The 24,591-nt window shown below is 39.0% G+C and overlaps 1 protein-coding gene across 1 annotated transcript in view; it reads left to right on the top strand.

Annotated features, from left to right (window-relative positions):
- LOC126095516 (WD repeat-containing protein 81) overlaps positions 1–24,591 on the top strand; it is a 308,162-nt gene that overhangs the window by 78,592 nt on the left and 204,979 nt on the right. The window contains exons 8-10 of the mRNA XM_049910301.1: positions 7,669–7,856; positions 12,200–12,339; positions 12,883–13,137. Coding sequence (XP_049766258.1) covers positions 7,669–7,856; positions 12,200–12,339; positions 12,883–13,137 — 583 coding nt within the window. The remainder of the gene's footprint in view (positions 1–7,668; positions 7,857–12,199; positions 12,340–12,882; positions 13,138–24,591) is intronic.

Genomic DNA, 24,591 nt, shown 5'->3' with positions numbered 1-24,591 from the left:
CACTGCCATTCCTTGCTACACAAGGGGAGTTCATTTTTACAACTTATCTGCATATTTTTCATTACACTAAGCAATCTCTTTTACTATTAATTAGTTAGCTCTACAGCATACAATAGGTTTCACTGCCACTTCAGATCCTGCTTGTACACGAATTTGTATATCTTTTTAAATTACTGTTGGTGGACCATTTCCAATAAAACAACAACTTTGTACTTACAATATTACCAGGGTTCTATACATACTTGTTACTCAAATACATTTGTATCTTAATTACATCATACTTCTCTGTTGTTTATGTCACTGTTAGGTTTGTCACATTATGTTTTTTTTTTTTTTTTTTCCCACTAAGCAGTGGATAGAATGGTTACAGAACTTATGGCTTGATTGCCATGACGGAAATTTTTTGTATTGCAAAGAAGGAGTCGAAACTTTGGTGGATAGGGAAGATGAAGAATGAGTGAGACCTGAAAAGGAAAGAAGATCTCACACAGCTGGTACTGCACAGCTGCCACGCTGTGTAGAGGTTACAGAACAACCTCCTCCCTATAGAATTCATTAGTTTATTATTGGCGTGATAACCATAACGGAAAATTTGATGTGTTGGAAAGAAGAGGTCGAAATTTTAGATGGATAGAAAAGATGAAGAGAGAGTGAAATCTGAAATGGGAAAGAAGATCTCACACAGCTGGGACTGCACAGCTGTCACACTGTGTAGAGGTTACAGAACAACCTCCTCTCTACAGAATTCATTCACTACCTATGAACTTCTTTAGGTCGATCACGTTCCTGAGACCTAATATCTTTTTACTCTTAGGGTACTCTAGCCTATATGCATTGGCATATGGTTGTCTTATGATCCTGAAAGGTCCTTGGTATTTACTAAGATTAACACCTTCGTCCCAATATCTCCAATTTTTCAGAACTCGTATAGGCAGCTCCCAAGTTTCATCATTAGTTACTACATGTTTATCAATAAAAGGTACCATAATTACTCCGGTTATCAGCAAGACCAATTTTAACTGGCTTCTTTCAAAGTCAACAACACTCTGATATTTCGACAAGAAATCTATGCCAATTAAAACCTCAGTACTGAGATTGTTTACAATTAAGCATGGATGATCAATTTAATTACCATTAATGTTAAAGGGCAGTAAAGCTTCTTGCTTTACTGTATTTGACACCTTGCCAGTAGCACCAATTATTCTTAGTCCTGATACCCTCATTACTGTAAGCTTGTCTTTACCAGGTAATGCATCAAAGAAGGACTGAGATATCGCACTCACCTCACTTCCACTGTCTAAGAGACAACGTATATTGATACCCAACATATTCACTATTATTATAGGGTGGCTTATTCTAGTTTGTACAGGTGGTTCCTCAAACTCATCCAATAGTTCCTTTTGGATTTGTCTCCAACCAAAGTGATCGACATCTGGCTTCATTACATTTAGGTCAAAGTGTATAGGTGTTTCCTGAATTACATTTTCAGCTGCCTTTTCCAGTCGGTCTATTAATTTCAAATCAAAACACCGCACGACTTCATTACATTTAGTTTGCTGAACATGACCCAAATTACTGTAGTCTGAGCGATTCTGCGCCTCCAGACCGGGCATAACACTAGTTACAGCTAAACCACTTTCACTATTATCGTCGGGTTCCTTCTCAAGTGACAACTGGTCACAGCTACTGGGTTCATCGACCCCCAACAGGCTATCCTCTACATTCTCACTTACCTCCTGTCCTAAATCTATTAGTACAGTATCAACATCCTGCACAGGCACTTTAGATAAGATCACATCATCCTCATCGTAAATATAAGCATGAATTTCTTCTGCTTCTTCACTTGACAATTCAGTATTTTGTTGCTCTTCCCTACCGTTACACTGCTGCATCTTTTCTTTCTCTTCTCACTTAGAAAGCGTCTCTAACACAGTATCTATCAAATACTGTGAGTGATCTAATATTTCTGCTGTATCCTCAGATGCTACCGACCCCTCATCCACATGTTCAGTCTGAGTATTCTGATCTGTCTTACCAATTACTGTAACTACTGGCTTAGGAAAAATAACTGCCTGGTGAGCGCCAGTGTCCTCATAAACGGGAACTAGTTTTCCTGCCTCGGCCTAATACTGTTTCCTTTATTTCCATTATAGTTAACTGGCACAGCATTGCTTTCCGCACTGTTGTTTACCTGCATAATTTTGTTCAGAACAAAATTACTATCATTTGGATGCCATTGTTGGTTCTGATAATTATTTCTCCAATTCCTACCTCTCTTAGGATGGCAAACACCTACTGTTCTGATGTTTACATTGCCATTCTGCTCGTTCTTAAAATTACTACTAGTGTTATTACCATTTCTGTTATTACATGCTTGCTCCTCATTGGCAGCAACATGCTCTACACATTCCAAATATTCAATGAATCGATCCAGATTGTCTCTAGGGGCAGATATAATTCTAGTTTGCCAATACCATGGCAGTTTGGCTTCAAGACCTAGTATTATCATTTCAGGTTTTAGCTTTTCGGCCAAATGTGACAAATGTGAGATCCATGACCTGGCAAACTCTTTAATAGATTCCTTGCCTACATTGAAGCGGTTTCCAATCCAAAATTCTCTCAACACTTCATTTTGCTTATTACTAGATCAATACTCATTAATGAAAGCTGTTTTAAATTCCGCTAATGTTTTACACTTCAACATAACATCAGCTGACCAACGCATGACGTCACCTGCTAAATGGCTTCTAATAAATGAGATTTTCTCTCGTTCAGACCAAGTTGGTGGAATCACATCTTCAAAATTGTTCCAGAAATCTAGCGGGTGGATATTTTTATCTGGATCGAAACGCAAGAACTGCCGAACCCGATAAAAGCGGCGTTTGCAGCTACAACTTGTTGCATACTACCATTACCAGAAGTTACTGAAGCCGCTTTACTCTCAGTGTTAGCAATGTTAGTACAAATATTTTCTACTCTCATTTCAACATTATCTGCTCTTTGCACAATATGAGTAGTATCAGTTTTGATTGCGTCTACCGTATTTACCCGAATCTAAGCCGCACTCGAATCTAAGCCGCACCTGAAAAATGAGACTCGAAACAAAGGAAAAAAAGATTTCCCGAATCTAAGCCGCACCTGAAATTTGAGACTCGAAATTCAAGGAGAGAGAAAAGTTTTAGGCCGCACCTCCAAATCGAAACAAAGTTGGTCCATTGTAATATGAGACACAATTTAGGTCGAATGAATGACGATACAGCTACAGTAGTTTGGTTCGAGTCGTAAGCTTTACCAGGTAGCCATTGCTATGCGTCAGGCGCTCCGTCCGTATTTATACGGGTACCCTTCCTTTTTCACGTGCTTCGTCTGGTTTGAATCGATTGCTTATTTTGTTTGATCTGATAAGTGCCGTTTTCTCTGTTGTAGGTGTTTACGTCACTCTAAGCTGAAAATGCATCACTGTACTGTGTCCTGCATTATTTGTCGCATTCTGATAGTGCATGTTTACGGCCTGTCGCTGTTCCCGGCATGGCTTGGTTTTGTGCGCGCTACCGCCGCTTACAACTAAAAAGAGGCGAATCGTCTCATTAGCGAAGCAATGTCAAGAGACTGCTATTTGTTGTTACTTACACTGCTGCTTTCTTTGAGAATGATCAACAAGAACCAAATAATAGGCTGCGTATGATAGAACATGTTCTGAACGAGAGTTAGGCGAAAATTTTTCTCCGTTTGAAAATCTTTGCGGCCGCTTCTTTAGTACATCAAATTCTGCACAGAAATTAGAGTCATCTTAGATTTAAAAATCTAGTCAGTTGCCGTGGTTCATTTCTGACTGTATCACTATTAGGCTAAGAATAATACGAATATAAACATGACACGATAAGTGTATTCTTCCGCGTTTGCTGTTGTCTCACTCTAGTTTCGTAGTTTATTAGGCAGACAGGATTTAAATGAGATAGCAACAAACACGGAAGAACACATGGCAAAATGTTTATATTCGTTATATATTGTGAATGGTGAAGAGAATACTGCTTGTGATTCACATTTCATCAGGTTACTATTAGCAACCATCTCTTCTCACAGGTAGGAAAAAATTCAGAACGTAGAGTTGGCCATATTGAAAAACATCCCATACAGTCTTGCCAGTCGGATTTTCGTAGTACATTGAAATTCTAATACATTCGAAGATGAACAATACGGAATTTGTATTTACTTCGTTGGATAATGTATGAAAATGCAGTGGTCGAAACTCGGGGCGGAGAAAAATAAGCTCGTCTTCCATTTTTTTTTTTTTTTTTTAATTTATTTACTGACGCAGAGGTTTTGGCGCCAGTATTTATCTTTGTACCTACAAAGCATGTCTGTGTAGCGCTACATATATTCGACGGCAGAAGTTAGTTGTGGCGGCACCTACCAACATTTTTCAGAACTTCCGCTTGCTTTGCACTCGATTCTAAGCCGCAGGCGGTTTTTTGGATTACAAAAACCAGAAAAAAAGTGCGGCTTAGATTCGAGTAAATACGGTACTTCTGCTTGACATATGTTTACTTTTATATTAACATCTTTAAACCTATCTGAGCACAGTTCAGATTCCGCCTCGATATTTTCTGTCAACTTGTGCTCCAGCTTCGCATCTTCCATTTGGAAGTCTCTGCAAACCTCAGCAACTTCGGATTTTACTGTTATATACATTTCAGAAAATTGTTGAGCAACATTTTTCTTGATATCCTCATGATTGTAATCAGTTTTATAATTCAAACTGTCCAGATCCTCTTTCAACTTATTGCAACCAGCCTTGAAGGTATTGTCCATTACCTCCAATCGTTTATTAAAATTAGTTTGGCTGGCCACAATCTCATATTTTAATTCAGCATTACTGGCTGACAATTTTGCATTACTGGCAGCTATTGCTTGTAATATAACATTTAAATCAATAGCCCCAGTATCTTTGGTTTGCTCACTAGCTGGCTTTTTATCACACTCAGGTGACGAAAAACTAGCTCCCACACCAGAATCATAAAAACTAACTGAAACTTCTGATTGATCAGTCATATCTAACTTCTCCTGTTTAAACTCTACCACCTCTGATGACTGTTTCGTTTTTAACTCATCAGGTAAACTATCATCCAATAAATTAACAATTTCTGATTTCTGCTTTACTACAGGGGTCTCTATTATTGAATCATCGCCCCTTTTCACACTACTGTCAGGAGACAATACTTCATATTTCAATTTAACATTACTATTTTCATGCATATTTACACTTGAACCGTTGTCTGGATTTACAGTTCCCTCAACAGACATAGGTTCTGATTTAAGTTTAACCTCAGTTTCTTCTGGCGGTTCCATCGCCAACAGTCTTTTAGTGCAGGTTAGTAAAATTTTTAACAGCTTTTCACTTAACTTAGTTCCTTCTGCACGACATATGGCGTTGCCGGCGTGGCGTACCAGGATTCCTGATGCGACGCGGTGCGTTAAATTGCAGATGGCACTTCGACGGCTGCTGTGTGTTTGCGTGGCCCGCCACTGCAGGCGCAGCTCCGGTTGCTGCGGTGAGGCGAAACTGGCTCCTCGCGATGCCGGCAGCGCCGCTAGACTCAGTGCCAGCTCTGTCAATCCAGATGCGTTGTTAATCCAATTGCATTGTCCACCTGCACACGTAACACTATCACTGTTCTATTACTCAGTTGCGTGTCGCATTTCACTCCCGAATCCGAATATTTAAAAATCACTTTCACTTTTACTCAGTTTCTTTCCCGACCGATGCACCATATGTGGGGCGGCGGGTGGAATTAATTGTTATAAATGAATGTTCCTATTATTTATTTAATGCTGTTGTTTGCTGTTCTCAACACTGGCTCTCTAACTACAATATTGGCAACCAGAAAGTGATTAGCAAAATGTGAAGCCTGTAATTAGAATTCCTTGTGCCCACTTCATCTGAGAAATACATTTATAGCTACAGCTTATAGCTCTGAGGAATTAGGAGGTTGTCTGGGATTCATAATCAAAAAACCATTTTCTCTCAAATGTTCACTATATTCTGAAAGTCACAGACCAAAAAGGATCCACACAATCCAACTACCAGAGCAGTTCAGAGTCTAATGCTCTGATGCAACTATAACTGTTCAAATCAAATGTTTAAGTGAATGCTCGCCATAATTTGATGATAATGTTCATCAAACGCCACGCTAAATAGTGGTAGAATGTCTGTCCCATGACGGCACGTGAAAATACGACGTACGCAAACTGAAGATAGATCATTAAAGTCATCCCAGAATTAACACTTCACTCGAAAATGATTTCATGGTTACGCATATCCCGAGTAACTTATTACGGCATCCGAGGCTGTTTATAGCAATGATACCGACGCGACGCGACTCCCGGCACAGGTGGTGCGCTAATCAGCGTCTGGAGAGAACTGGGGCCTTGCTTTCTCGCGCAGTGTTCTTATATATAAAGCTGCAGTGCGGACGGCTAAGGGAACGCCTGATCAAATCCGCTCTTCTGACTCGCTGCTGGGCTAGTAATGCACCACTTTAAGTTATCGAATAAATCATTGCTTCCTTTGATGATGGCCGATGAAGCTCTTAATTTAAATGTGCAATCAGCACACAGGTAAGTTATCATAATAAAAGTCTGACGTGGCTAAGTCAAATATTTTGGGCGAGAGAATTAATTTAATTACACTACGCGCAGTAGACGAGCTCTGAACTTGCCCTTTGGAGATACGCTATAGCTATAGTTTTATAGTTGTTCTGTTGAAACTTCTCACATCTTTATGATTATAGTGGATCTCCCTTCTACTTAAATTTAAACATCCTAGCTTTATTTATTCGCCTACTTAATCTATCTTGCTTCCTTAATTTTTAAGACAAAAACCAGAAAATCATGAATTCCAACTGAAATTTTAATTTGTGAGATCCAGAATACTGTTTCTACTAAATTATTATGCAAAAGGAATCTAAATATAAATTTTTAAGTTTCTAGCTCTTTTCTGTTGCGCCAATGATTTTTACAGAAAAACGTCCAAATTTCGAAAATGGTTAAAGTTATTGAACTGATATTCAACATATATTGATTTAGTATTACTCTTGACATGCTAGAAACGTTTCAGGTTATTTACTTGATTTTTAAAGTATTGCGCAACATTTATGACGTCAGAGCTAGTTACAGCGGACTAGGCTGGCACACAATGGAAAGACTGATGTGAATTTTATATGGCGTGAGTAGGCTGCTTCCCTACAACAGTTACCAGAAGATGAGTTTTGCTGTCTGGGCTCAGAAGAATTGGCATTGACAGAAGTAGAGAGAATATAAAATGCCTACTAATAACAGAGAGAAAAAAAAGAGAGATTTGTTAACACTGAACATAAACTCAATTGTTATGAAGTTTGTCCAGCAGACATACCAGAAATATTAGTCTTATCAGAGTATGAATTACTAGTATTGTGTGTGAGGCAAACATAACAAAAGCCAAGAAGTTTCATTCTGGGAGAGAACAGAAGCATGTATAACAGTTTTTCTTGCACATAAATATTTTTTTATATTTATATCTGTGAAAATAAATTAAGAGCTGACACATAAACTAAATGATTTTAGTTGATTATCTTGTAACTTTTAGATACAGAGTCCAAATTTATTTCTAAGTTTTGAATATTTGTGTAGGTTATCAGGAAGTGCTGCAGTGAAGTCGAAGAATGTGTGTCTTCACCTTGTTGACAGCCATATGACCCTTGCACAAACAGGTGTAGTGCAGTTGTTTACACAGCCACATCCATCACGGATTTGTGCGTCTCCATACTGGGGAAAGACTCCACCCAGATTACAGCCATCACAGAGGGATAAAAGGAACAGTAAGTAGCAGCCAACCATCCTATAGAGTGTGGGATTACTGTATATTGTGCAGTGTTCATGTTAGATGGTGGTGTGAACATCAAAATAGTGAAAATTGTAATAACAGTGTTCCGTGATTGCTTAGCTGTTATAAACTGCATAACAGCTTAAGAAGTCTTGCTAGTAATGTTGACTCCATAAGATATTTTTCTGTGTACCACAAACTTAATTAAATATTAAATTTGACTATTTACAGTGACAACTTGTTTAGCATTTGTAATCTGCTCTGACAGTATAGTGTGCTCCATGTTGCTTCCAAGAGAGTGAGATGAGCTTATATTTGATAAATGTGTGCAATGTTTTAATAGCCACTAGCTCTGAACACTGACCTGTTTGTATGTGGATTTTAGGGAATGTTCTGTACCATTTTGTGAATGTTGATGTGGATTCCTAACTCAGATTCACACACATAGTGTACAAACAACTTAGGTAGGGATGTAGACTGGAGCTTGCTTACAAACAGGCAATGTTCATTACATTCCTTTGGCATAGGCTATCAGCCTCTACTGTGTTTACCTGCCACACTTCCCTCCAGTAGTAAATTGATGATTCCGTGACCTCTCAGAATGTGTCCTACCAACTGGTCCTTTCTTCTAGTCAGGTTGTGGCACAAATTTCTTTTCTCCCCAGTTCTATTCAGTACCTCCTCATCATTTATGTTATGTATCCATCTAATCTTCCTCATACTTCTGCAGCACCACATTTCAAAAGCTTCTGCTCTCTTCTTAGCTAATCTGTTCATCATCCATGTTCCATTTCCATACATAACTACACTCCAGACAAATACTTTCAGAAAAGACTTCCTAACACTTAAATCTATACTTGATGTTAATAAATTTTTCTTCTTCATAAAGGCTTTTCTTCCCATTCCCATCTACTATTTTAAATGTCTCATTTCCTAGTCTAATTCCCTCAACATCACCTGATTCAATTCAGCTATTTTCTATTATCCTCATTTTCCTTTGTTGATATTCATTGTATATCCCACTTACAAGACAATGCCCATTCCATTCACTGCTCTTCCAAGTCCTTTGCTGTCTGTGACAATTACAATGTCATTGGCAAACCTCAAAGCTTTAATTTCTACTCCAAATTTTTCTTTGGTTTCCTTTACTGCTTGCTCAATCTACAAATTGAATAATATTGAGCATAGGCTACAACTCTGACTCACCCTCTTTTTAACAACTGCTTCCCTTTCATGTTCCTTCTGTAATATAACTGCCATCTGGTTTCTGTACAAACTGTAAATAGACTTCTGCTCCCTGTATTTTATCCCCGTCATCTTTAGAATTTGAAAGGGTGTATTCCAGTCAAGACTGTCAAAAGCTTTCTTGAAGTCTACTAAAGCTATAAACATAGGTTTGCCTTTCCTTTCTCTATCTTCTATGAGAAGTTGTGGGGTCAATATTGCCTCACATGTTCCTACATTTCTCCAAAATCCAAACTGATCTCCCCTGAGGTCAGCTTCCATCAATTTTTCCATTCTCCTGTAAAGAACTTGTGTTAGTATTTTGCAAGTATGACTTATTAAAATGGTAGTTCGGTAATTTGCACACTTGTCAGCACCTGCTGTCTTTGGAATTGCAAATATTATATCCTTCTTGAAGTCTGAGGGTGTTTTGCGTCTCTCGTAAATCTTGCTCACCAGTTGGAAGAGTTTTGTCATGACTAACTCTTCCAAGGCCATCAGTAGTTCTAACAGAATGTTGTCTACTCTTGTGGCCTTGTTTCAGCTTAGGTCTTTCAATGTTTTGTCAAATTCTTCATTCAGTATCATATCTCCCATCTCATTTTCATCTACGTCTTCTCCAGTTTACATAGTATTGCCCTCAAGTACATCTCCCTTGCGTAGACCCTCTATGCATTCCTTCCACCTTTCTTCTTTCCATTCTTTGCTTAGGACTGGTTTTCCCATCTGAGCTTTTGATATATTCTCCAAAGGCATCTTCAATTTTCCTATAGGCCACATCTATATTTCCCCTAGTGATACATGCTTCTAAACCCTTACATTTGTCCTCTACCCATTCCTGCTTAACCATTTTGCACTTCCTTTCAATCTTATTTTTTAGATGTTTCTATTCCCTTTCGTCTGCTTAATTTACTGCATCTTTATACTTTCTTTCATTAATTTAATTAAATATCTCTTGTGTTACCTAGGGATTTCTACTTGCCCTCGCCTTGTTACCTACTTAATCCTCTGCTACCTTCACTACTCCATCTGTCAAAGCTACCCATTCTTCTTCTGCCGTATTCCTCTCCCCTGTTTTTGTCAAACATTCCCTAATGCTCCCTTTGAAACTCTCTGCAATCTTTGGTTCTTTCAATTTATCCAGGTCCTATCTCCTTAAATTCATACCTTTTTTTCAGTTTTAATCTATACTTCATAACCAATAAATTGTGGTCAGTGTCCACATCTGCTCCTGGAAATGCCTTACAATTTAAAAACTGGTTCTAAATCTCTTTCTTACCATTATACAAACCAATCTGAAACCTTCCAGTGTCTCCAGATCTTTTCCATATCTATAACCTTATTTTATGATTCTTAAACCAAGTGTTAGTAATTATTAAATTATGCTCTGCAAAATTATACCATGCAACTCCCTCTTTCATTCCTTTCCCCCAATCCATATTCACCTACTATTATTTCTTCTCTTCATTTTTCTTACTATAGAATTCCAGTTCCCCATGACTATTAAATTTTCATCTCCCTTAATTATCTGGATAACTTCTTTTATCTTGTCATATGTTTCTTAAATCTCTTCATCATCTGCAGAGCTAGTTGGCATGCGAACTGGTACTACTGTGGTCGTTGTGGGCTTCATGCCTATATTGGCTACAATAATGTTTTCACTATGCTGTTCATAGTAGTTTGTCCGCATTTGTATTTTCTTACTCATTATTAAACACACTCCTGCATAACCCCTATTTAATTTTGTATTTATAACCCTGTATTCATCTGACCAGAAGTCCTGTTCCTCCAACCACCAGACTTCACTAACTCCTACTACATCAAGCTTTAACCTATCCCTTTTTAAATTTTCTAACCTACCTGCCTGATTAAGGTATCTGACAGTCCATGCACTGAACCATAGAACGCCAGTTTCATTTCTCCTTATAATGACATCTTCGTGAGTAGTCCCACCCAGAGATCTGAATGGCGGCTATTTTACCTCCAGAATGTTTTATCCAAGAGAATGCCATCATCATTTAACAAAACAGTAAATCTGCATGCCCTTGGGAAAAATTACAGCTGTAGTTTCCCCTTGCTTTCAGCCGTTCACAGTACCAGCACAGCAAGGCCATTTTGGTTGACATTACAACGCCAGATCAGTCAATCATCCATAATATTGACCCTGCAACTACTGAAATGGCTGCTGCCCCTCTTCGGGAACCACACATTTGTCTGGCCTCTTCAGCATATACCCCTCTGTTGTGGTTGCACCTAAGGTATGGCTGTCTGTGTCGCTGAGGCACACAAGCTTCCCGCCTATGGCAAGGTCCATGTTTCTCCAAGATAGGAGAGTGAAAAAACTTATCTGAAAGGGTCAGAAGATGGGAAGAAGAAACATTGTGAACAGATGAAATAGTACCATAAGATAAGAAATGAAAGACAGATAAGGAACTGAAATGTGGTACACACTTGACCAATCTGTGGAGAATAAAAAATGTCCATGTGAATCTTCTGTATGTAGCAGTATAACAGTCTGAACTGTTTCAGCATTTGTGTCCGTCTTCCACAACCTCTCACAAGTACTACCCTTTCCTCCCCCCCCCCCCCCTACTCACCCCACCCTTGCACATCCCCCTCATACTCACCCCCCCCCCCCCTCGAGCTAATTCTCCCTCATGCTTATCCGCACTCCCCTTGCTCATCCAACTTCCTTGTCCCATTTTGCTCACACCCTTTAGTTCCCCTCTCTGACTATCCCCCTCCCCCATTTGGTTATTTTATTTAATTATAGAGTTAATTCATGTTATTCCTATGACAGCTCATTATTGTAACATACAACAATCTTTAAGATGCACATTTTGTACAAGTAACAATATCACAGCACTAACTGAGATGTTAAGAGGATGAAGTTTTATCTTCATCAAAGATTTCTCTCCAAAATGAGACATACATAAAATTATTGTGGTGCATTTTTACTGTCTGTCCCATGTAGTAATGTAGGGACAGTGTGTACATTTGAGACCACACAGATTGAGAACTGCTATAAGAATGTAAACAGTCAGCATTAGAACAGAAGTGAAAGACAGGATTTTTTTGCATTACATACATTGTAATCTGACATGGTTCTTCCAGAGAATGTTGACCGTGCGAGTGAAGATGAAGGCCACAGTTCAGGATTCGAAGAAGATGAACAGTCTTTGTCTCAGGGTGGATCAAAATCATCACCACTTGCACTTAATAAACTTTTGAGTCGATCTAGAGGTTCACTGTTGGTAGGTATCCATCATTCAAATGAATCCATGTGTCATGAAATCTCTCTCTCTCTCTCTCTCTCTCTATATATATATATATATATATATATATATATATATATATATATATATCTGTCTCAATGTAATATTTGTAATATTTCTTACTGTGCTTTCTATTCTACTATGCAGAATTCAATGATACCATATGTCAACTGTTTCAAAATAGTAAAATCTTACATGGATGTTCTCAGGATGTTTGTATGGTTAATGATGTCATATTAATTTCATAGTAGCATGAGCAGTACTGTTAATTTGACATTTGTATATCAATAATAAGAACAAGAGGAATTTTCCTTACTATCACTAGCTTTCTGGTGCATGTGTGTGTGTGTGTGTGTGTGTGTGTGTGTGTGTGTGTGTGTGTGTTTGTTTGTTTGTTTGTTTGAACACACTGACTTTTTCCCTGTGTTTGTTTTAATTTTTTAGCGTAAGTAATGTGGCACTGAGAATTATATTTGTGGATAATATTGTAAGAGTGATTGTAGGATTTGTTTTTTGCATCAGGGCTCTTTTCCAACATCTTCACCTGATGAAACCTGCCCTCAGCAAAAGACAGGAGCTGGAAATGGTGCTGCCTCCATTATGCTTCCAAAGGACTACAACCCAGTAGCTGCTATTCAAAGTGTTGAATCGATGTACAACTTCCTTAACAAGACTCTGCACAACAGCCCTAAATCTCTGAAAGAAGAATCTCCTTGTATTGGCAGTGGCATTGGCTATAAACAGATTGTAGCTTCAAGAAGACTACATGAAATGGAGGTATTAAAAGAAAAATTCATATGCGAAAACTATAAGATAGAATATCTGGCAATGATTTATCTTCAGGAGGCCAAATATCAGTATTTCCAGTAGGCAGATTAAATATATGTGTCTGTCGACCTGCCAGCACTTTCATTTGGTAAGTCACATCATCTTTGTTTTTAGGTATATTTTTCCTACGTGGAATGTTTCCTTCTATTATAACCATATATATATATACACCTAAAAACAAAGATGATGTGACTTACCAAATGAAAGTGCTGGCAGGTCGACAGACAGACAAACGAACACAAACATACACACAAAATTCAAGCTTTCGCAACAAACTGTTGCCTCATCAGGAAAGAGGGAAGGAGAGGGAAAAACGAAAGGATGTGGGTTTTAAGGGAGAGGGAAAGGAGTCATTCCAGTCCCGGGAGTGGAAAGACTTACCTTAGAGGGAAAAAGGGACGGGTATACACTCGCGCACACACACACACATATCCATCCACACATATACAGACACAAGCAGACATATTTAAAGACAAAGAGTTGTCTGCTTGTGTCTGTATATGTGTGGATGGATATGTGTGTGTGTTTGCGAGTGTATACCCGTCCCTTTTTCCCACTAAGGTAAGTCTTTCCACTCCCGGGACTGGAATGACTCCTTTCCCTCTCCCTTAAAACCCACATCCTTTCGTCTTTCCCTCTCTTTGTCTTTGTCTTTAAATATGTCTGCTTGTGTCTGTATATGTGTGGATGGATATGTGTGTGTGTGTGCGAGTGTATACCCGTCCCTTTTTCCCCCTAAGGTAAGTCTTTCCCTCTCCTTCCCTCTTTCCTGATGAGGCAACAGTTTGTTGCGAAAGCTTGAATTTTGTGTGTATGTTTGTGTTCGTTTGTCTGTCTGTCGACCTGCCAGCACTTTCATTTGGTAAGTCACATCATCTTCGTTTTTATATATATATATATATATATATATATATATATATATATATATATATATATAGAGGGAAACATTCCACGTGGGAAAAATATATTTAAAAAGAAAGATGATGAGACTTACCAAACAAAAGCGCTGGCAGGTCGATAGACACACAAACAAACATTCCACGTGGGAAAAATATATTTAAAAAGAAAGAGGGTAAGGAGTCATTCCAATCCCGGGAGCGGAAAGACTTACCCTAGGGGGAAAAAAGGACAGGTATACACTCGCGCACACACACACACACACACACATATCCATCCGCATATACACAGACACAAGCAGACATTTGTAAAGGCAAAGAGTTTGGGCAGAGATGTCAGTCGGGACGGAAGTACAGAGGCAAAGATGATGTTGAAAGACAGGTGAGGTATGAGCGGCGGCAGATTGAAATTAGAAATTAGCGGAGATTGAGGCCTGGCGGATAGCGAGAAGAGAGGATATGCTGAAGGGCAAGTTCCCATCTCCGGAGTTCTGACAGGTTGGTGTTAGTGGGAAGTATGCAGATAACTGGACGGTGTAACACTGTGCCAAGATGTGCTGGCCGTGCACCAAGGCATGTTTAGCCACAGGGTGATCCTCATTACCAACAAACACTGTCTGCCTGTGTCCATTCATGCGAATGGACAGTTTGTTGCTGGTCATTCCCACATAGAACGCTTCACAGTGTAGGCAGGTCAGTTGGTAAATCACGTGGGTGCTTTCACACGTGGCTCTGCCTTTGATCGTGTACACCTTCCGGGTTACAGGACTGGAATAGGTGGTGGTGGGAGGGTGCATGGGACAGGTTTTACACCGGGGGCGGTTACAGGGGTAGGAGCCAGAGGGTAGGGAAGGTGGTTTGGGGATTTCGTAGGGATGAACTAAGAGGTTACGAAGGTTAGGTGGACGGCGGAAAGACACTCTTGGTGGAGTGGGGAGGGTTTCATGAAGGATGGATCTCATTTCAGGGCAGGATTTGAGGAAGTCGTATCCCTGCTGGAGAGCCACATTCAGAATCTGATCCAGTCCCGGAAAGTATCCTGTCACAAGTGGGGCACTTTTGGGGTTCTTCTGTGGAAGGTTCCGGGTTTGAGGAGATGAGGAAGTGGCTCTGGTTATTTGCTTCTGTACCAGATCGGGAGAGTAGTTACGGGATGCGAAAGCCTTTTTCAGGTTGTTGGTGTAATGGTTCAAGGATTCCGGACTGGAGCAGATTAGTTTGCCACGAAGACCTAGGCTGTAGGGAAGGGACCGTTTGATGTGGAATGGGTGGCAGCTGTCATAATGGAGGTACTGTTGCTTGTTGGTGGGTTTGATGTGGACGGACGTTTGAAGCTGGCCATTGGACAGGTGGAGGTCAACGTCAAGGAAAGTGGCATGGGATTTAGAGTAGGACCAGGTGAATCTGATGGAACCAAAGGAGTTGAGGTTGGAGAGGAAATTCTGGAGTTCTTCTTCACTGTGAGTCCAGATCATGAAGATGTCATCAATAAATCTGTACCAAACTTTGGGTTTGCAGGCCTGGGTAACCAAGAAGGCTTCCTCTAAGCGACCCATGAACAGGTTGGCGTACGAGAGTGTCATCCTGGTACCCATGGCTGTTTCCTTTAATTGTTGGTATGTCTGGCCTTCGAAAGTGAAGAAGTTGTGGGTCAGGATGAAGCTGGCTAAGGTAATGAGGAAAGAGGTTTTAGGTAGGGTGGCAGGTGATCAGCGTGAAAGGAAGTGCTCCATCGCAGCGAGGCGCTGGGTATGCAGAATATTTGTGTACAAGGAAGTGGCATCAATGGTTACAAGGATGGTTTTACGGGGGTAACAGACTGGGTAGGGATTCCAGGCGCTCGAGAAAGTGGTTGGTGTCTTTGGATGAAGGATGGGAGACTGCATGTAATGGGTTGAAGGTATTGATCTACGTAGGCAGAGAGACGTTCTGTGGGGGCTTGGTAACCAGCTACAATGGGGCGGCCGGGATTATTGGGTTTGTGAATTTTAGGAAGAAGTGCCAAACACTTCAATTTTCGCTGAGTCCTAAACTTAAACAATCTTGCATTTTATGCAAACATTGACAGAGGTGAAACAAGTGGTAAGCGGGAAATAATTTGCAAGAACTGACGAGGGATCAAACCTGAGATCTTATGGACAGTATTCCAGCAAGCAACGCTCATCCAGCATGTGATAATTAATAAATATACATACATATATATATAGTACTATTTGTACTCATGAATGTATGTGCATTTGGTACCGTGGCTTTAGCACTTGTCCTACGGTTAATAGTTCAATGTGGATAATTTCTTAACTTAACCTTACATATCTCAAAAAAGTATTTCGAGATTCAGCAGTGTGAGGGTGTCATACTCAAGTATTTACTTTAATTCTTGTGTTAATAACAACTTCTTTTTTATTTAATTCTTTTTAATTCATATTTGTGCAAAAGAAAAGCATCATTCTGTAATGCTACTAGGTTGCAAACTGAAAATTGCAGCTGAACTTGAGTTGAACACCAAAATTTCACCAGTGATGATCCTACTTCATGGCGATATAATCTGAGATTAGCGTTAATGCAACTCAGATTTCCGAAGTCAGCTTGACCTGAGGCCATTTTCTGTGTTGATCTCAAGTCTACTGCTTTATACAGGCTGGTCAAAATAAAAGAGGTCCTATATCTTATAAACAAAACAGACTGATCACTCATTTATTGTGAATATCGAATGCAGAGTAGTAAATTATTATCATGAAAAACAACATACTGAACTTTTAAGAGGTTAATAGTTCACAGCTCAGCACACCTCAACATGTGTCTGGAAACTTTGGCAATTCATTTGATGTGATTTCTATGGTTGCATTGCGAATGCTTGTTTTCAACTCTTCAGTTATATGTGGGTTGTTATGCAGACTTTAGCCTTGCATTACCCCACAAATAAATATCACAGATAGACAGATCAGGCTCTCTGGGAGGCCATAAACATGTGGAAACCGTAATTTATTCTCCAGCGGCTTACATATGCATTGAAACCCATGAAGTATGCGCCGTAGCACCATCTTAACGGAAAAATGCATACCCTCATTCTTCCTCCCTTAGCTGTGCTATGTGTGGATGCAACAGTTCTGTTACATACCCTTGAAAGTTCATAGTCTTGTTAAAGAAAATGGGGCCTGGAATCCTTTGACCTGAAACTGCTTGCCAAATGCCTACTTGCAAATCAAGCAGAGGCACTGAAAAATGTTTCCTGTGATTGTCTGTTGACCAGTGGCATATGTTTTGGGTGTTCATGTACCTGCTACGGTGAAACCTTGCTTTATCCGATGTAAAGATTTGGATCCAGATAACCACCAACATTATGAGTGGGTAACCATTTGCAATAGTATTGTCAATGTGTATAATCCATAGGTTTTAATGCTTGCATCATTCTTACTTTGTATGCTTGCATTTGTAAAAGCTTCAGCATGTTCTGGCATGACGTTTATTTGATGTTTAGTTGGGAGGATAGATGTCTAGTTGATTTCTGTGGACTTCTTACCTAGTCACATGAACGCATTCAATCTTTACTGACGAACTAACTTTCTGTGCACAGTTGCATTTGGCAGTAGCAACTGAACCTATTGCTCTAAAGTTAGTGACCAATTTCTGCACAACGTGTTTTGGAAGAGCAGCTGTTTCTGGATATTTTATCATGAATCGTTCATTTAACATTTCAAATGACTTACATCCAGAAAAATTTCAACAAAAAATACTTTTTGTTCATTCTGTAGAACTGTATTTACAACAAGCTTCAAAATGCCTACTGACAATGCAGCACTAATCACTAAATCACTGCTCAACATCATGTGACCCCACTCAAGTGCTGCCCTAGTATTAAGAAATAACACCACTCAGACAGCTTCACATATCATGTTCAGTATAACACAGAGCATCTTTCATCTTGGCCACCCCGTACAATGAGCCCTTAATCAACTAAGAGCAAAACCTATGTATTTCACACATTTGCATATGTACATAAGCTGATTTCCAGTTTATATACGAGCTAGATTATTGTGTTGTATAAATTTGTTCCAAAATTTTAGATTCTGACTTTTTAAATACATAATTCCTTGCCCCCCCTCCCCCAAATGAACCATGTATCTTGCCAAGGCAGAGTAGCTTGTCTCCCCCCCCCCCCCCCCCCCCAATGATACAGTTAACTGTAAGATAGTGGCAACCACATTGGTATGGTATATGTGGAGCGGCCAGACTAACCCATGATTCCTGAAGGGGGGCAACAATCTTTTTCAATAGATGCAGGGCGAAAGTCTTGATGATTGACTGATCTGGGCTTGTAAGATTAGCTACCATGGCCTTGCTGTGCTGGAATTGCAAATGGCTAAAAGCAATATGCATGTCTACCATATAGCTTAATGATGATGGCATCCTCTTGGCTAAAATATGCCAGAAGTAAAATAATCCTCCCCTCCCCTCCCCCACCCCATTTGATGTCCAGGCAAGGATTAATCAGGAGAATAGTATCCTCAAGAAACAGAAAACTGTCATTGTGCAGTGCAAAGTGTTGAATGTTAGGCCCCTTAATCATGTAGATAGGTTAGAGAATTTAAGAATGGATGAGAATAGATTGAAGTTAAATATCAAGGAGATCAGTGCTGTGTGGTGGCAGAAAAAACAGGCCTCCTGGTCAGATAAGCACAGGGTTATCAACACAAAATCAGATAGGGGTAATGCAGGAGTAGGCCTAATAACGAACAAGAAAATAGAAATACAGATAACTACTATGACCAGAGTAGTGAAAGCATTATCGTAACCAAGACAGATATGAACACATCACATCTCATTGTGGCACTAGTTTATATGACAGCTCTGCAGATGGTGAAGAGATTGAAAGAATATCTGATCAGATAAAGGAAATTATTCAAATAGTTAAATAAGATAAAAAGTTGGTTGTGTTGGGAAACTGGAATTCATTAGTGGGAAAAGAAAGATAAGGAAAAGTAGTAGGAGAATGTGGACAGGGGCAAGAAATGAAAGAGGAAGCTGTATGGTAGAATCTTGCACAGAGCATAATTTAATCATTACGAACACTTGGTTTAAGAATCGTGGAGGAAGGTTGTACGTGTAGAAGAGACCTGAGGACACTGGAAGGTCTCAGACTGATTATATAAAGGTAAGACAGAGATTTTGGAACCAGATTTTAAATTTTGAGACATTTCGAGGGGCAGATATGGACTCTGATCATGATTTATTAATTGTGAATTGCAAATTAAAACTGTAAAAGTTGCAGAAATGTAGGAAAAAAGTAGATGGGGCCTGGATAAATTGAAGGAATCAGAGGTAATTGAGAGTTTCAGAGTGAGCACTAAGCAATGTTGGATTGAAACAGGGGAAAATAATACAATTGAAGGTGAATGAATAGCCTTGAGAGATCAGATAGGCAGCAGAGGATCACACAGGTAAATAAACAAGGACTGATATAAATTTTTGGGTAACTGAAGAAAGTACAGCTCTCTCTCTCTCTCTCTCTCTCTCTCTCTCTCTCTCTCTCTCTCTCTCCCTGTACTCAGTACTCAAGTGGCGATGTTGTTCAGTACAACAGTAAGGCGTGTCTCATCTGTTGTCCGGTCCGTACCTATTTTGTACTCTTACTGATAAGTCATTACTCTTCCATCACCTAGCTGTATATGTTCTCTATCTTAACACTCTGAGACTTGACTGTTTGTCAGAGCAGGAGTCTCTCTGGCCAATAGTGGCAGACATTAAGAGTTCCATCCAGTAAAACATAGGGAAAAAGGTTAAACAGTCTCCTACTCTTTCGGATTTTCACTGTTTCTAACCAATAGTGCTGTGGCATGAGGAGGAAGGCAGAAGATCTCTCCCACTCCATGGTACAATTTGAAACAGGCCTATGAGACGGCCAGCAGACTGACATGGGTGAGAAAGCACAGGCTCTGCAGAAAATAACAGTATGAACCAGTCAGGACACTGTATTCTGAAATTTAAACTGAATGTCATTTTGTGGCATGGCTCCTGAACCAAATGGCTGTTAATAGGTGATTCTACAAACAGTGCTGCTGCTTTTTCGGCATAAAAGCCATCCCATGTACCTCCTTGAGTGTGTGGGCTGGGGGAATGTGAATGCTGCTCTGACTACCTGAGGCCTGCAACTTCACTTAGGCTCTCAAAGAAAAATACCTCTCTCTTCCCCACTAGCTTGAATACTTCCAAGTCTGTGCTTATCCAATGGAAAAGAAAGTAATAAAAGGGATAGCCACTGGTGGTACTGAATCTTGATTGCAATTATTGTGCAGTGATCAACTACATTGATCAAGGGACTGGTATAACACATTCTGAAATATGTCATATGACAGTTTCAGATAAAACTGGCCATATAACAACGGCAACTGTAATTTCTTCAACAATTCGTGCCACAATTTACCTTTGGTCTCTCCCTGGAGCAATTCCTAAATTTCCAGTTAATTGGAACTTCCAAATCCTGTTCTTCAATCTGGGTGCAGGAATGGGACCTCTCCACTTTCCTGTAAAGCATCAGTATTCATGAAGAGCAACAGCACTATTGTTGTTGTTTTGATAAAACAGCTTTATTAGTACTCACCTTTTGCAAACCCATGTTGACTGTCTGCTGCTGTAATGCACACTGATGCTTTTGTTTCAACCTTATGTTGTTGGTGCTTAACAGCAAGCTATGGCACTAACACTACTAACAACACAAATTCTGCAGTGCACAGTCTGAACATCATTTCTAGAAGGTGGGGTACCCATACAGTAAATGGCTGTCTGTATACACTGGCTTAAGAAGAGAAAATTTAGTTACAACCACCCTGTACATTTGTGCTTTCTACATATGTGTGTGCTATTATCTTCATTTTGACAATTGTACACTCTAATCTGATTTTGTGTCTGTATTATTAAGGGTATATTGTGGAGAATTTTTGGAAGCATGTGAGTGTGTCTCACAATATATTTATTAATAAATTGACAGTTGTGTATTCTACATATTCTGCCAGCTGTATCATATTTGGAAATTACCCTTGTTTGCAATAGAGGTACTTAACATGATTAGTGCAATATTTTCTCCTTTTCCTCCTCATTGGACAGTTTAATCTAATGGAATGTTCAAAAGTGTATTGTCCGTATGTAAACATAGCGCTTACGGATTCAACTGCTGCGGCATAATGTGTTCTACACATATTGTAAGTGATGTATTGTGTTTTAGTTAGTTTCTCCTTTCAATAGAAAGGTATATTGTCTACATTAGGTGTAAATTTTTGAATTGAAGTGTGTGTGTTAATGGGTGTAACCTCATAAAACAGAAGTCTGAGACACAAAGTTCCAGGTAACTTCAGTGAATCAGTAAATTTCATCCCACTTCTTTATATACAACGGAAATGGCTTTCTTGGGCACTATAGCTTCAGTTTTTAAAGGGAACTTGTAATCCTCATAGTGCAACAGAACCTGAAATTAAAAGAGAATCAGCAATGTTAATTGAAAGTTAATTGTTTACTGTTCAGAAAAATATTGTACCATCCACTATGCAGCCCAATTGCGAATGATATACTGAGGCATGAGCTGAGTTAGTTGTTGTTCATGAACAGCAGGAAATTTCTTAATGCACTTTCCTCTCCTGCGGATAATGTATCCTCTGTAGGAAATACTGGACCTATTGTTACTTGCCAATGTGGCTATGAGTGGCATGTCAATGATAAGTTTAGAGGGCCTGTACTGGGAAGGCAGAAACCAGGAAGAACTCAGACTGTTACATCTATTATTCTTGCCAACAAGTTTTAAGTGCTGTCTCAAACTCGAACTGAACCACTGTACCTGTTAGAAAGCTTTATGTGTCACAAAACAGACGCAGTGCTCCACTTCAATGATGTATAAGTGTTACCTCCATACTATTTAATCCTCAAGTGGATGCGCCTATGTATAATGTTCACCAAACACAAGTAACATTGAATTTTACCATTCCTTTGTAGTTTTACAATTGTGAACCCGTACCTATTCCTTGATCATTGCTTCAGCTAACACAGTGATAAGTCATGTTGTCATACGTCCAAGTGAGCAGTAGTAAAACAAAATAAACAGCGAGCTCATTGAGAAAGAATTTACAATTCATGCAAGAAAATGACCCAGGTTCCGAACTAGCAGTGCAAACCTACAATGAGGCAGTTTCTACAAGATATTGGTAATTGAACAAGCATTTGACATGGATTTGATGCAAGTATGATCTTAAATGCTTCAAGGGGGTCATTACATTGTCAGGTAACACTTGTATGTGTCAACAGAGTGATAAAATGAAGGTTTATTTGCTTACTGTTTAATTGAACAGTAATTTATCTCATGTAATATAAGTTTATTTTATCATTGTTTAATTAAACTAATATTAAACTGTCAAATAATGAAAAACCCAGGAGCATCTCCACTATATGGTGAGTGCCACTCATACATGTCTACCTTAATAAAGTAGTGCCAGCTATTCTTTGCTTGAGTACAAAGTACACTGTGCTCCCGCTCATGTTATGAAAGTCGGCATGCCATATCGAAGGTTGATAGCTTCAGATTATGTGAAACTGTTGCTTTTGTCACTCTGCTAGTAGCTGGCCTAACTGAACACACTCCACAACTGCTCACATTCAACAGAGGCAGGTTCTTTCATTAAGGTTGTGGTGTCATTCCTATAGCATCAAACAAGCCATATTTCAGTATTACAATACTCCATAAGCATTAAATAAATATATCTACAATTGCCAATGACACTGAACAACAATTTTCAGTATTATTCAGTAGATCAAAATACTAGTCAGGGACCTGTGCAGATTTCTGGTTCTGTTTGCACGCAAATTATGTTGTAACCTGCCATGTGTGCAATAATGTCAGTCATGCCCTCACATGTCTGCCTATTTGGGTAAGCATAGCTCAGGATGTACACCCTGCCCTAATGCATGACAATGCAACCATGCAGCATTGCTGCCAAGCAGTGCGTGTGAAGGGATATAGGCATCTATACATTATACAACATGTACATTACATAACAAATTTAATATTTTTTAATGTTATGTTTACTTGTAAGTAAAGATTTTTATTCATGACTTTAACCTTGTAGGGGTCAATTTTTTACTTCCTGAAGAAGTAGCCTATGTTCTTCATCAGGGTTCAAACTATCTCCACACCATATGTCACTGAAATCAATTCAGAATTTTAGTTGTGAAAACGTAACTGACAGAGTTAATTTCACATTTAATCATATCAGGGTGGCAATTCTTCTGGAAAACCGGCAGTTCTCAGGGAATTAAATTTTACCTGGAATTTCAGGAATTTCTTAAAATCTCGGAGAATTGTGCATTTTTAATTGAGCATACATTTTGAGCTGTATAAATTGCAAATTTTAAAATACTTAACATCTCAAAGTGTGTCAATGAAATGAATACTATTCCATATAAATGATCAATGTTTAAAAACTGCAGTTAAACTACTGATCATGGCTGCTATATAGCTCAGCTGAAAGGAAAGGAAATTATTTGTTGTGAAGGAATTTTTTCCAAAGTGTGAGTAGCCACCCTGGTATTAGCATGCAAGTACCAATAATGATGTTGAGGATTGTATAAACATTGTATTCTAACTGTTACCCATGGCTGCACTCTTGTATCAGTAAATAGAAATGAAATGTGCAATTGGCTTTACTGGCCAGTAGACCTGTTCAAAATGTTCAGCCACTTGGTAAAAGCCTTTTGATTTGGTGCCACTTCGATGACTAGTATATTAATGATGATAAAATGAAGATGAGGTCATCTCCCACACCAAGTCTGAGTAGATAAAATCTGGCCCGACCAGCATTCGAACATGGGACACTGTGATCAAGGGTTAGTAGTGTTGTCCACAACACCACGAGCTGTTGGTGGATGTCAGTGGTTTTGTTATGGTGAGTGATGGTACTAAAATAAAATGTAGACTTTATACAATTATTAAATAGTGTTAAACTCACAAAGAAAGAAAATAAATAATTTGGAGCATGGTGCAGCACAAATTTTATAAGATTGGTGTATGCAGTAATGTCAACTTCCCTTCCGTGTCTGCTTGTTACCCATCGCTGCACTCAAAAATCATAATAAAATGCAGCCTCACTAAAAGCCTCCTGCAATCAACATTTAAAGGCATGACATCTTTATGTGTTTGTATAGCATTTAAATGACTGCATCATTGTGAAGAGATGTGTGATGCTCTGTGGCTGAAATGCAATGGGCTTGTGGCTGGTTTTAGTATGGAAGTATGGATTAAACCCATTGAGGATTGTATAAACATTGTATTCATTACAATGAATCAGATTATGTAGAAAATATCAAACAGTAAAGGAATTTACATGAACATGATAATGTACAAAAGTCAAAGAATAAGTTTCTTTTTCAAAGAATAAATATTGTTCCATATTTAGCATTTAATTCTTCAAATCAATAAATATATCATACTACAACATTCTAAAGTATTCCCTGTTTTTCCTCAGCATTC

Source organism: Schistocerca cancellata, chromosome 8 (assembly GCF_023864275.1).
Source record: "Schistocerca cancellata isolate TAMUIC-IGC-003103 chromosome 8, iqSchCanc2.1, whole genome shotgun sequence".
Lineage (NCBI taxonomy): Eukaryota > Metazoa > Arthropoda > Insecta > Orthoptera > Acrididae > Schistocerca > Schistocerca cancellata.
The sequence above is the reverse complement of the archived record's forward strand: the minus strand, read 5'-3'. Positions and strand labels throughout refer to the sequence as shown.